The sequence below is a fragment of the Lissotriton vulgaris genome, chromosome 8 (assembly GCF_964263255.1).
Source record: "Lissotriton vulgaris chromosome 8, aLisVul1.2, whole genome shotgun sequence".
NCBI lineage: Eukaryota > Metazoa > Chordata > Amphibia > Caudata > Salamandridae > Lissotriton > Lissotriton vulgaris.
This window is the reverse complement of record NC_141696.1, coordinates 1,512,366,294-1,512,379,935: the sequence shown is the minus strand read 5'-3', so window position 1 is coordinate 1,512,379,935 and position 13,642 is coordinate 1,512,366,294. Positions and strand designations below refer to the sequence as shown.

The window sequence follows — 13,642 nt, the reverse complement described above, 5'->3', positions numbered from 1 at the left end:
GATCACGTTCTACACGTCCCATTACAGCCATATCCTTGAGACAGTGCCACAATTCTATATGAACTAGCAGATAATCTATACGACTAGACCTAAGGCCATTATCATATGTTCTGGCACCCTACCTATCTGATGGCGTTCGGCCGTTAGCAGCCCTCAGTCGCTTCCCCATACATAACCCCTTCAATTGAATTGCCACCTCTGTCAATTTTTTTTATAAGTGACATCTCAAGATGGGGAATACCCCACCTCGTATCTTCCTCCTCTGTGAGGCACTGATCTTCTTGTCCTAATGGCTCAAAAGTCGTGTTGAAGTCCCTCGCTACAAGTGGCAATGTATTATTAGGCATGTCGTCTAAGGCTGAGATTACCTCTGATTTGTGCCCCCCTGGTTGTCCTCTTGCATAAGTGTTATAAATGCCTATGTATTGGCCTGATGGTAAACTAAGTCTCACTGCTAGGATATCATTGTTGGATACAAGGAGTTTTTAAACTTTGCAGCTCAGAGCCTGCCTGACCCAAATTACCAGTCCTCCAATCGGACGACCTTTATCCTTTTTAACCCCTTCGCTGCTCATGACGAGCTCAGCTCGTCATGCAGTACACTGGTCGTGTGCTCATGACGAGCTGAGCTCGTCATGAAACAATGCAATCCTGCATTCTTCAGCACACAGCGGGAAAGTGCACTCCATGCATGGGGTTACCAGCTGGGACCTGGAAATTGAGATAGCCCAGCCAAAAAACAGGATCCACCAACCAAGTCTCCTGGAAGAGACAAATGTCGTATTTTTCAATAAAATCAGACCAGTCAGGCGAAACTAGTTTGGATCCCAAACCCGCTATTTTCCAGGATAACATCGATGTAAAACCATTATTATGGGGCAAGCCATCTACATTATCAGTCCAACAAGATGAGTAAGGCCGTCTATTTTCATTACTTGGCTCTAGTGCTAAGATTGGGTTTATTTCTCCCAGCAATTGAATCTGTTGTAATTCACACCCCCGTGAATCTGGATCTGATCTATCTATATTAACCAACAAATCGATTCATACTCCTTGCTACCTTGCCATCCCTTGGCACTACTCCATTTGTCCACATGCTGTGTTTAGGTAGTCGTCAATCACAATCTTCCAAACCGGACAACACATCATATCTATTGGTCAACCTAAGTTACTCCAAGTCTGTCTCCCTCCGTCTAGTGTCATATTTCTGGGACAATACATGTAGGGGGATAGAAATGGGTCAGGGATAGAGTTTGAATTAGTGTAGCTAAGAATCCTGGGACCCATTCGCAGATGTGCTCAGCGGCCCTTCTATCCCTAAAATTAATTATTACACCGTCTCCCTCGATAGACTTTTTCCGTGGCCCAATCCAATCCACGCACCTAGCGAACAAAAGTTCAGCAGATACCATGGGGGGGGAAGAGGACTGTTGTAATTAAGCCGAATGGATACATTTGTTCTTAAGCTCCATATACTCCTCCCTTTTACCCTTGCTCAAAGGTGGAACCCCCGCAAGAACCACCACATACGGTATGGATTCCGGGGGAAGATCTATACACGGTAACCCTTTTGTTGATGGAACATGAATGTTATTATTCACTTGGAGTTGTTGAGTTGCAGTCCTGCTCCCTTCCCCTATATCCGCCCTTCCACTCAACACAATGTGATTAGTCGCTGCAATGTCACTAGGATGAGATAAAGAAAGATTAGGTGTTATTACAGCAGGAGCACTGATATCAACTGTATTATTTGTAAGCAATGGGGCAGAGGGAAAGTCAGATTCATTAGTTTGCTTAGGCAATCTCTTTTGCTTTTCAATTGCCCCTTCATCCCGGTTTCCACCCAGTGCCTGAGCCGAAGCAAACGATAGTTCAAGACATGCAAGTCTATTTTCTATCAAGTTAAGTCTGTCATAAATGGGGAGACATGTCTTTTTAAAAATGTGTTCCACTTTGGTCCAAAAGTCCAATCCCAACTCAGCAGGGAGCACAGCAACAGGGCTCGATATCGATGTAGACTCTTCTGTGATGGGCTGGCATGTAGCAGAACTATGCAAAGTTGTTGGCATTGTGCTTTCCCCTGCTTTATCAGGTTTCTGGATTTTAGCTTTTCTTCCTTTCAGGGGGCCCCCCACGCTTCCTTTTAGAAATTAAACCTACCGCCGGGTCAGATGTCCCCAGATTGAAACTACACGCAGATCTTGTTTTGACACTTAATGTTGGCGATCCAGAATGTACATTGTGAAGGTTTGGGGCATTTCTGGTACCCAACATAGCGTCTCCACTTACTGGGTTACAAGGCAAACCTCCAGCAATTTGCAATGGTTGGTTCCCCTCACGCTCGCCATTGCCATCTGGCCTTGTGAGATCAATATTTTGTTGGGGGGGGGGGGGGGGGGGTTGGCGAAGGTGCCTGAGCCAATCTTCCCATAGATGACCGTTTGTTAAAGGCAGGGTCAAGTGATAATCTTCTTTCTGTCAGCTCTATTTCGTGGGCCAGAACAGAAGATGCTCTCGTAAGAAACTGGTCCAAAGTGCCCACTATTGACCCACCGTTAATGGATTTCCTGCCCCTCCCAGCCTTAGGAGTGGTCATTTCCGAAGAAGAGTAAAAACACCTACTCCTTTAAATGCTTAATAATGGCTAGTGATTAGGTGATCTACAGCAAATTGCAGGATATAGATCATACACTAACCTGAAGGTGTAAATGTTAGGGGGGCCCCGTCCTCTGCCGTTCTCGAACGGGCTCAAACGGGCCCGCCCTTGGCCCCAGCTTTGCCTGGCGCGCGTCCCGCGTAGAGCTGGGCGTGACCAAAGATATAGACTGTCAATGATAGGGGGAGTAGCGCGATGGTGTTGGCTGCGGGGGCTCCTGGGTATCGAAGTCCCGCTGGCTCCCACTCTACCGTGAATCCCAAATGGTAAAATCAGCAAAGTTCAGCCGTTACGAGCGGCCCCCGTGGAGCGGAGGCCGCAAGCAGTTATGAGTCAGCTGGGGGAGAAGCGCAATGGTATTGGCTGCGGGGGCTCCTGGGTATTGAAGTCCCGCTGGCTCCCACGATCCCGTGAATCCCAAATGGCAAAATCAGTAAAGATCAGCCACTACGAGCGGCTCCCGCGGAGCAGGGGCCGTGAGCGGTTATGAGGCAGCTGGGGGAGGAGCGCGATGGTGTTGGCTGCGGGGGCTCCTGGGTTTCAAAGTCCCGGGGGCGCGAGCGGTTATGAGGCAGCTGGGGGAGGAACGCGATGGTGTTACCTGCGGGAGCTCCTGGGTATCGAAGTCCCGCTGACTCCCACTCTCCCATGAATCCCAAATGGCAAAATCAGCAAAGATCAGCCGCTACGATTCTACCAAAGCACTAGATTTTGGACTTTTCCATGTTCAGAACTAATTGTTTAATTTGGCAGTATTCTTTAAACATGTTTAATTTTCTTTGGAGACCAATCTCCGTCTGATCCATAATGACCAGATCATCAGCATATAAGAAGCAGGGTATATGGTTTCCTCCTATTTTCGGGCTAGCCCCTCTAACCTTTCTTAACTCTAAGGGCAGGTCCGCTATAAACGGGGAAAAAAGCAGGGGGGCAAGCACGCACCCCTGTCTTAGCCCATTACCAATCTGAATCCTCCTGAATAATCCTCCATTCACATCCAGGATTATCTGGGCCCAATTTTTAGTATGAAGGGCTTGAATCGGGGCCAGTAAATAGTTTTGAATTTTGTACCCTAACAAGGTTGACCACAGCTGCCCCCTGTTCACCAGATCGAAAGTCCACAAAGCAGCAGAGCAAATTGCCCCTCTGCTCAATCGACTTCTGCGCAATGGACCAGAAAGCAAAACAGTGATCAACCGTCGAATGACAATCCAACTGTACTAATTTTCGTATTTTTTTGACTGTGTTAAATTATTTCACATACCTTGTATGTTTCTAAGAAAGTTTACGTTGCTGCTCCAGGTAGGCAACGGTGAGCAAGTATAGGTTACTTTATGGGATTGTGGTACATTTCTAGTGATGTGCTCTCTGTTTTTGAGCATAGTTAGATAGTCCTACCTGAGAGCTATTCGTTTAGGTCTGGCGCTAGCTAATATAACTAGTTATATGTATAGTATACTTAGTTATAATACTTAGTTATAATGGCTTTCAGGTAGCCACCATCACCCGTTGGTAGGTTATTGTGTCATTTACATTTAATTTCCAGTGATAGCATTCTGCTCTTTCACAATCCACACATCGCAGGCCAGCAGTTCCCTGAAATGGGAGGGACTACTGAAGTAACAAGTGTGCTTTTTAAACCCCCAAATATTCTTGCTTTAAGCCAGCCCCGCCCTCTTTCTTTTAATAAAGTTTGGAGTTCCGACCAGTTAAGTAATTGAGCACTAGATAAACAGGGGCAAAACCTTGTTCAATGTAAACTTCCTCTGATACGGTGAGTGATCACCTTGGGTCCATCCCTGCAACTACCGCTCTTTCTGCTTCACCTGTGTCTCAATGTGAGGTGGATCACAAAGGAGTTGATATATGTGCCAATCTCTTAGATCTAAACTCTAAAACTTCTGGAAATAATGTATTGTAGCTTGACTGTAATGCAAATTATAAACCCTAAATTATCTTTGTTAGAGCCCTGGCTGCTCGCCATCATATGCAGTCTAACCTCTGCCTTTTTGTTTTCCAGGGCGAGCTGTGGGGCTATTTCAGTCAAATGCTACCCCCTCACCAAGAATTGTTACAGGCATGCAACTGAATGCAAGGGCAGGACTGTGCACTAAACCTACTGAGGACAAAACTACGCCTGAATCTAAAGGATCTGGTAAGTGCTGATGCTCGCTCACAGCTGGGTGACCCTCCAGCCTGGGAAAGGAGACGGAATGTTCTGGAGGAAGGAGTCCCCATTGACCAAAATTCTGCTTTCTCTCCTGCTCTGTTATTTACTCTTTGGGGGAGAGACGACATCATGTTTGCAGTATGGCTAGCCTGCCGCAAAGCAGCCTAGCCTTACTCGCGGGAAGAAATAATTTATGTGCACACTCTTAAAAAAATAAAACACACTGATTTATTTAGGATTTTATGATTGCGTTTTTTTTAACCTTTGGGCAAAATGTTTTTCCCCAAGCAGACCATACCAGGTTGAGTGGCAGGGGACGGAATGTGTGGCAGGAGAAGTCATGAAGAGCAATAACAGGCACCGCAGAAAAAAATTGCCTTTGAAGGGATTCCTTTTGCCATTCTGCTTTTAATTTGACTTAAAGGTACCTGAAGCAGATGAGGCATAAAACAGTAACTGCTGTTTTTACTACATTGAGGTGAAACACAGCTGCTTCCTGACTTCACAACCAATGCTGGACCCAGAGTCGTCCACCATTCAATATGACATCAAATCACACCTACCCACATAGCAGGGAATTGGAGCACCCCGAAAACGTATACAAGTTTAATCTCATTACATCACAGCATGGAAAATATAAGCCATTTTTTGACAATGGAGAACTTGTTAGATAACCGAGAAATAAAATAATAAGTACTAAACAAATGAAAGATTTACTGGCTATTGTAATATCATAAGAATCTGATTTGCACACATATTTCCTCTATCTTTCTGGCCTATTTGTCAATCTCTGTGTTGCTCATCCTTTCTTCCAAGGGAAAAAAGAAAGCTTTCTTATTCAGGATATTCTGTCTATTTTTCTCTTAACGCTGTATATTGCTTCCCTTTCAGGCATGCTACCTAGGACCCTTTTTCCTAACCTGTTTGTCAACCTCGCATGCATCGTCCATGTGCACCTGAGAACTACATTCAGACACACTCTACACTGTACAGTTTTATTGATAACGTCATCTTGGTTCAGTAACCCAGTGATTTATTTGTAAGTTTTGTTAAGCTCGATTTGTTACCTTTTAATATACGTAAGAGCATTAGACAGTGTTGCAGCAAACAGTTTAAAGAGACAGCGGTGCGGTTTAGTGTAAAGTCCTTTTCTGTAGGTATTTTGGCTCTCTTATCCAGTGGAGTTCATGGGCGATGCAGAGAACCTAAAATCTTATTGTGGATTCTACTGGGAGCCAGTTGACCGCTTTCAGCACTGATTGCTCTGGTCATTTGCTGAAGTTTAGGCCCAGCCTGGCCACCTGGTTTTGTAACCTCACTAAGTTTCTTCTGGGAGTCAGTTTAGGTGCATTAGTCCAACCATACCATGACTAGAGGTCTTTCAATTTCACCTGATGGTCGATTTTGAGTAAGAGCAATTCAAGATTGATACTTTTGACTGCGGTGACTTGGAATCGAAAAGAAAGAAGAAATCATGCCCAGGTTCCTAGCTTTTTGGACTGTGAAAGCAGGGTACCAAGGTCAGGAGGCAGTAGAAGGGTAATGAGACAGGCTCAGTTTCCCCCATTACACGTGTGTGTGTGTGTGTGTGTGTGTGTGTGTGTGTGTGTGTGTGTGTGTGTGTGTGTGTGTGTGTGTGTGTGTGTGTGTGTGTGTGTGTGTGTGTGTGTTCTCTGCCATTTTGTTTGTTGTGCCTCGTAGCCAGCCTCTCCATCCCGCCTCCCAGCTGCTCCTCCCTCGCTCCATCCCGCCTCCCAGCTGCTCCTCCCTCGCTCCGCCCCCCTCCACTATCCACTTATGACAGATGCTTTTGTGCGCAGCGGACGCGCCCTATGCTCGCCGAAGGTGCGCCAAAGGTAAGCCCGTCCGCGCCTGGACAGCGTCTGTCCCCCGCAAAATCCACTCCGCCCGCATAACGTACGATGCCGCAACCATCTCAGCCCTTAACCCCTGTCGACCACCAAACTGCTACCTAGCTGTCCCAGGACTCACTCATGGACCCTTCACCTGCCACTCCTGCAAGTTCGACTGCACCAAATCCACAAACTACAAACAGAGCCCCGACACTAACCACCTGAAATGCATCCTGCTCAACACCTGCTCAGTCCACAGACACGCCATCGACCTCGACCTTTGGAACCTACTCGACACCACTTCGCCGGACGTCGCCTTCCTTACAGAAACCTGGATGAACGCCTCATTAGCTCCCGACATAGTCATAGCCATCCCGGACGGCTACAAGATCATCCGAAAGGACCGCACCAACCAAACAGGAGGTGGCATCGCCATCGTCCATAAGAACACCATCCGCATCACGACCAGTTCCGACGATAATCTCGCTACCGCCGAACACTTCCAGATCCACACCAACCCCAAGACCACACTCAGAGGCACCCTCATCTACAGGCCATCAGGACCCCGCACACAATTCAGCGAAGACATCGCTGACTTCATTAGCCCACACGCCCTCCCCTCCGAGGACTACATTCTACTGGGAGACCTCCACTTCCACCTGGAAAAGAAAAACGACAGCAACACCACCACCCTTCTGGACAACATGGCCAACCTCGGACTCTAACAACTTGTTGATACCCCCACCCACTATGCCGGACCCAATCTTCACCTCCAGCAAGCACATCTCCTTCAACCACACCACAGCTGTCCATTGGACGGACCACAGTTGCGTTCACTTCAACTACGATAAGACCACAACCCACAACCTCCCACAACCAATCCCCCGAAGAAACTGGAACAAAATTACCACCGACCAGCTCTTCACATCGCTTTACCAAAACCCTCCTACCAAATCATCGGACCCAAACCAAGCAGCCACCAACCTCACACAATGGATCTCCCACAGCTCCGACGAACTAGCACCCTTGAAAAACCATCGAATCAAGCAAGGTAGCAAAAAAGCCCCCTGGTTCAACGATGACCTTAAGAAATCCAAGAAGTTCTGTCGCACCCTCGAGAAAGCCTGGAGAAAAAACCCAACCCCTGACAACCTGGTCACCTTCAAGAACGCCACCCGCAAACACCACCAACTGATCCGATCCACCAAGAAATCAGCATTCAAGGATCGACTTGACCACAACGCCCACAACAGCAAGGAACTATTCAACATCGTCAAAGAATTTACCAACCCCACAGCCGGCACCAACGACATTGTTGCGTGTTTATCTAGGTTCCTGATCGATACTGTGACCTTATGCCCCTATTCGGCTATAAATCCCTTTATTCCCTATAGTGGCATAACCGTTCAAGTGCGATTTTCTGAAAAGTCATCTCTGGCCTCACACGAACAGAGCCACATTCCAGCATAGTTCCCTCTGCCACTTCCTTTGCGACCAATTAGTGCAATGACAGAGCAGCAGTCACTATCTGATATTCCTAGGTAACACTCAGAGTTCTTCTTCAACAAGATAAAAACTTAGCAAACCTGGAAATCCCCGCTTGCTATGTTTTGATTAGTAATGGAACTCTAATGAGCAACTGATAACTATCACTTCCTAGTGACATCTTTAATTGACGTCTTATGTCCAGCAAACTTGCGTCAAACCCGGCACCTGTCAGGTATAAATATTACCAACGTTGCCTTAAGCAATGCGAGCCTGTTGCCCGGTTAGGAGCTGTTGTGAGCTGCGAGCTACTGATGCTGGCTGCCTGCATGACCCTGTGTTGGTAAATCTAGCACTCTGTCGCTGCAGCCTGCTATCCTGTGGTGGTGAAGCTGCTGATTACCATTATCGCCGCTACAGCGCGAACTATGGTGCAGTACGCTTAAGGAGCTGAACAGACGTCCCTCTGCGAAGACATCAAGCAGATTCCAGCTGCCCGCGGACGCTGTCCCCCCTCCTTCCTCGACGCGCTGAAGAGACCCGCTGCCTTTCTCGTGCAGAGAAATCCAGCCACGGCGTTTCCGGTTTACCCTCGCGGGTGACTTGGATATCGAGAGAGACCCCTGAAGGAGATACCAATCCTCCATCATTCTATTCAGAGGTATGGTGTTGACTAAACCCTTAGATGAGAATTCTTGAAACAAACCTTGGCAAAACCAACTTAACTTAAAGCTACTTACTTACTCCCCTTTCACATGTTAGGCTTAGGTCAGGCACACTGGGGTAGGCTTAGTTAGAAGCACCAGTTGAGTATGTTAGCCTAATGTATATATGACTGTATATATGTTTTATTACTTTTAAACCATTGTATGGCTAAGAAACCATATCAATGCTTTTACAGTTCTATTTCGCAATACTTATCTTACTGTACGTACTTTTTATAATAACAATTATTGCAATTGTGGCAATACATTTCTCTTGTACGAGAAGAAAGACTGTTCAATAAATGTAAACCCTTTATTGACAAACGCCCGTCTCTCTATTCTCTACATACCGTGAAAGTAAACTGCACTAGACTGACTGAGTGAAATACATGTCTATTGTTTCACACGACCCTAGAGATTGACTCTTGATCTGAGGAGCAAAGTTGTCATGTTGCACGGTTGTTGGAAAACTGAATCCCTTCTTGTCTGTGCCAAGGAAGCTGATCACTCCCTATGCAGAGAAGAAAGTTTCCAGTGACCTCTGAGCTAGTTGGTAACACAACCCAATTAAGTTTAGCATAGTCAGTGGAGGCCTGGAATATCCGCAGTTCCATGTCGATACTACTGTTTGTTATTCCAATGCGCAGGGCCTAGTGGGAAACTAGGAACTACACTACATGGCGCCCTAACGTTTGGTAAGGCGATAAACGAACGCAAGACGGTTAGAGTAACTCAGTCGTGCATATTTCACACCCCTTTCTCCCGTAAATACTCCAATAGACGTCTGGAGTGGGTGAAAGGTTAAAATCCGCCCGACCTTAGTAGGAAGAGATTCCTATGTAAAGCTCTGGTTTATTCAACGTTGAAGGATACAGTGTTCCAAAATATTGTGCATCTAATCTTTGTCTCCTTGGAGACCTACTCTGCAAACCTCGCATTTTTACAATGCCAGAAAACGGAACCTCTGGGGCCGCAGTAGATGCGACTCAGCAAGGTCCCGAATACACAGACCCGGATGCTATAATCATCCGGGCACATTTAAGAAGATCTATAACTTTAAAACTTATAGAAAACGGACTGACACCTCAAGGTGGTACAGTAATTTTCGTGATAGAGGCTCACGAGTATCGGCAGACAGAGGTATTCTATTCATGGATAAACTTTCCAGCGGTAAACGCTAGAACAAAAGAGTTTCACTATTACAAAATAGAGAAACCTCCGGAAGAGTACGCTCCTTTCGAGGAGATTGAAATTCCACTTAAATTTCAAGAGCACCTGCTCTGGTTTAATGGCGCCCTAAAACACAATGATCACATTACCAGGCTCGGTCCACTAGGTAGACCAGGAGCCACGTGGCCGGTTCTAGCCAGCTACACACCACATCCTGACATTGCAAAAATGTCTAAGGAAGAGCTGTTAGTACAGCTAAACACATTAATAAAAATACATAGGCAATTAGTCCAATATGTAATGCGGACTGCAACAGTCCAGCCAGCTGTTAATACACCACAGCTGACCCCTCATCAGGGGAACACACATAAAATTACACCACAGAACATAGTCATGTCTTGGTAAAACACCCGTAAAACGGGAACAAATTCCTTTCTGGTTAGCCCAGAAAATCACTCAAATAGAGGCAGTATTTCCTGATACTACCCCTATTGAGAAACACAGAATCTTGACCATCTGCCTTCCTATGGGAATCGCACCACACGTGGAGGACTGCGACACTTGGGGTACAGTCTTTGCTTCCATTTACACAAAAACACACGGTGTTCCGTCTATGGCGGTAATACCAGAAGTGCTAAAACAGATTCAAAATGAATTCGGTCCAGAGCCCGCTTTAAATCTAGGTATGAAATTACTGAAAGACTTCAAGCAGGTCACGGCTATATTATTAGCCAACATTAGAGGAGAAGCAGCATCTGTGGCGATCCGCCAGAAGTTGAAGGAAACAGATATAAAAGATCCTGTTGAGCTAGCAAAAATCATAGAAAAATGCTATGAAGAATTAGGTAGAGACAGCTTGGGTGGGAAACCGGTAAAGCCCCAACTGCTCGAAAATCCTGAAAAATTATTTATTAAAAATAATTTAAACACTCCTAAAAAGAGCTGGGATGGAAATAAACAATCCACTCCCAAGGAAAAAGTTTTCCAGTCCAGAGGAAGGTCTCCTCGACGGAGAGAAAGAACTCCGACTCGAGAACGCCAGTCTCCCCAGCGGGAGCCCTCTGAGAAAAGATATAACCTTAGAAATGGGGATAATCTAAAAAAACCTGATAGATATCAAAGTATTGATACACGTCCCTCTCGATCTCTTCCACAGAATTCGGAAAGAAGAGGAGGGTCAGACCCAGGAGAGCACACCAAGTCCAAAGACAAGGAACCTGCTCAAAATAAGAAATCTCAATTTCAGAAAAAGAAGGTAGCCAGTATTAGAGTAATCAACCATGCCGAGAATACTGAGGACACAGTTGAAAAACGGGGAGTGGGCATTGACAATGTTGGACAGTGCAGCAGAAATCAGTATAGCGCGCAAGATCTTGATGAGTCATCTGGAGACAGTGGACACGAATGAATACATTCAAGTCGAAACTGCCGACGCCAGACTTGGCGAGCCCCATAAAATATACGAAATAACATTGCGTATAGAGGGTGATAAGACTAGGAAAATTAAGGGTCTATTTTGGGATAAGCTCTCAAAAGGCTATGATATTCTGTTAGCTGAAAAAGATTGGCCCCCAGAGTTTGTCAGGGAGTGCCCTCGTGGCGAAGAAGTGATTATGCCTGCCTTCTCGAATCACATTCCGATTCACAAAAAATACACATATGCAAGGAAATGGGCAGTGGCCCAGGCACCTGCATTGTATAAAAATCATGTAGGATGGGATGAGGATTCCCCTCCTCACAAAATCCAACTTAAAAGTGAACCAACTGCCCAACGGCAGTATCCCATAAAGCAAGAAGCTAAAAAACAAGTCAGGGAGATCTTAGATCAACTTGAATACCAGGGGGTGATTGAAACATGCACCTCTCAAATGAACAATCCTTTGTCTCCTGTCTCCAAGCCAGACAATTCATATCGTCTAGTTTTGGACTACAGACACCTTAATACATGTTGCAAAACCTTTGCAGTACAAAACTCGCATAGTGCAGCCCTAATGAATAACCTAGTTAGGAAAAAATATATAAAACGACATTAGACATATCTAATGGTTTCTTTTGTCAAAACATTGCACCAGAAAGCAGATATTTGACCGCTTTCTCTGCATTTGGGTCGCAGAAAAAATTCTGTCGACTCCCACAGGGGTTCAAGAACAGCCCAGGACTATTCTCAGCTAGGGTAACAGTTACTACAAATCTATGATGATGAAGCATTGTCTTACGTAGATGATATTTATCTCACAGACGACGACTTGGATACTCACTTGAAAAGAGTGAACACCATTATACTTGGGTTCACAGCAGAGGGTTACAAATTCAACTTTAAAAAGTCTCGAATTGCCCATCTGACAGTACTGTTCTTAGGGTACGAATTATCAAGTGAAGGGAAAAGCCTAGCGGACAACTTCTTAGAGAAGTGCGCTGTACTCCAAGCTCCAAAAACGCTGAAGAATTTACAATCCATTCTAGGTTTTCTGAATTTAGGAAGAACTTACATACTAAATTACGCAGAGAGAGTTAAACCTCTCTACGAACTAATAAAACCTGATTTTAAACAAATCAATTGGACTCAAAAACACACAGAAATTTTGAGATCACTGCAAACAGACATGTTAGCAAAAACAAAATTAGATACACGTGACAACACACGTGATCTTGTAATCCGAGTCATCCCAGGAAGATGCGGATTCACGTACCTAACATCTAATGAGGGAGAAAAGGTACCCATTTCAATTAAATCTCACTTGTACACACAAGCAGAAAAAAAATTCAGTCACACAGAAAGAACTGTGAAAGCAGTGCAAATCGCATTAGCAAATGAACGAGAACTAGCACACGGCAAACGGATTAATATCCTTACAGCGGAATCCGCCTTCGAGGCGCTATTCAGCCCAGTAAACCTGCCTACAGTGTCACTGGATCCGAAGTGGATACAGTGCATAGATTCTCTAGGAGCGGAAGACGTGAAATACTATTTCGTCCCGCAGTTCGAAGATCTGAATGATTTAGAATATGAAGAAGAATATCCTCTGCCAATCGAAATTCTGCCTCTCCCACAATACGCCTGTATAATCTATACAGATAGCTTTGTACAGCATTTCAACGTAGAAAGAAAATCCTACGATGCAGCATGTGCGATCATTAAAGGTCGTTGGCTGTGCGGTAAATTCAGACCGAAAATAACAAAAACTGAATCTGTAAGAAACTGTTCGGTTCAGAGAACTGAAATCAGATCTTTAAAGATGGCGCTCGAAAATGCAGAACGTGAATTCCCGACACTTATAGTGTGCGATTCTCATTTTTGCGTCAACTCTTACAACAATAAACTGCAGAATTGGATCGAAAACGACTACAAAGATGACACAGGTGGCACAATAAAGCATAAAATGCTTTGGGAACAGGTAGTTCTTTTACAAAAAGAACTACAAAAGACTCACGTGATATATACACTGAGTCATCAACGTGATGGCGTTCACGTTGCAGGGAATTTATTGGCTGATGAAGCCGCAAAGGCAGCTGTGCAAACGGCTTCCGTAGCTGCGATAACTCGGTCACAAACAAAAATAGACAGCGATATTCTACAAGCTGTCAGTACGTCAGTAAAAAATAA

General features: G+C 45.2%; 1 protein-coding gene across 1 annotated transcript in view; it reads left to right on the top strand.

Annotated features, from left to right (window-relative positions):
• Window positions 1-13,642, top strand: part of FAM162A (family with sequence similarity 162 member A) — a 116,399-nt gene that overhangs the window by 40,985 nt on the left and 61,772 nt on the right. The window contains exon 2 of the mRNA XM_086935631.1: window positions 4,677-4,811. Within this exon, the coding sequence (XP_086791757.1) occupies window positions 4,677-4,811 (135 nt within the window). The remainder of the gene's footprint in view (window positions 1-4,676; window positions 4,812-13,642) is intronic.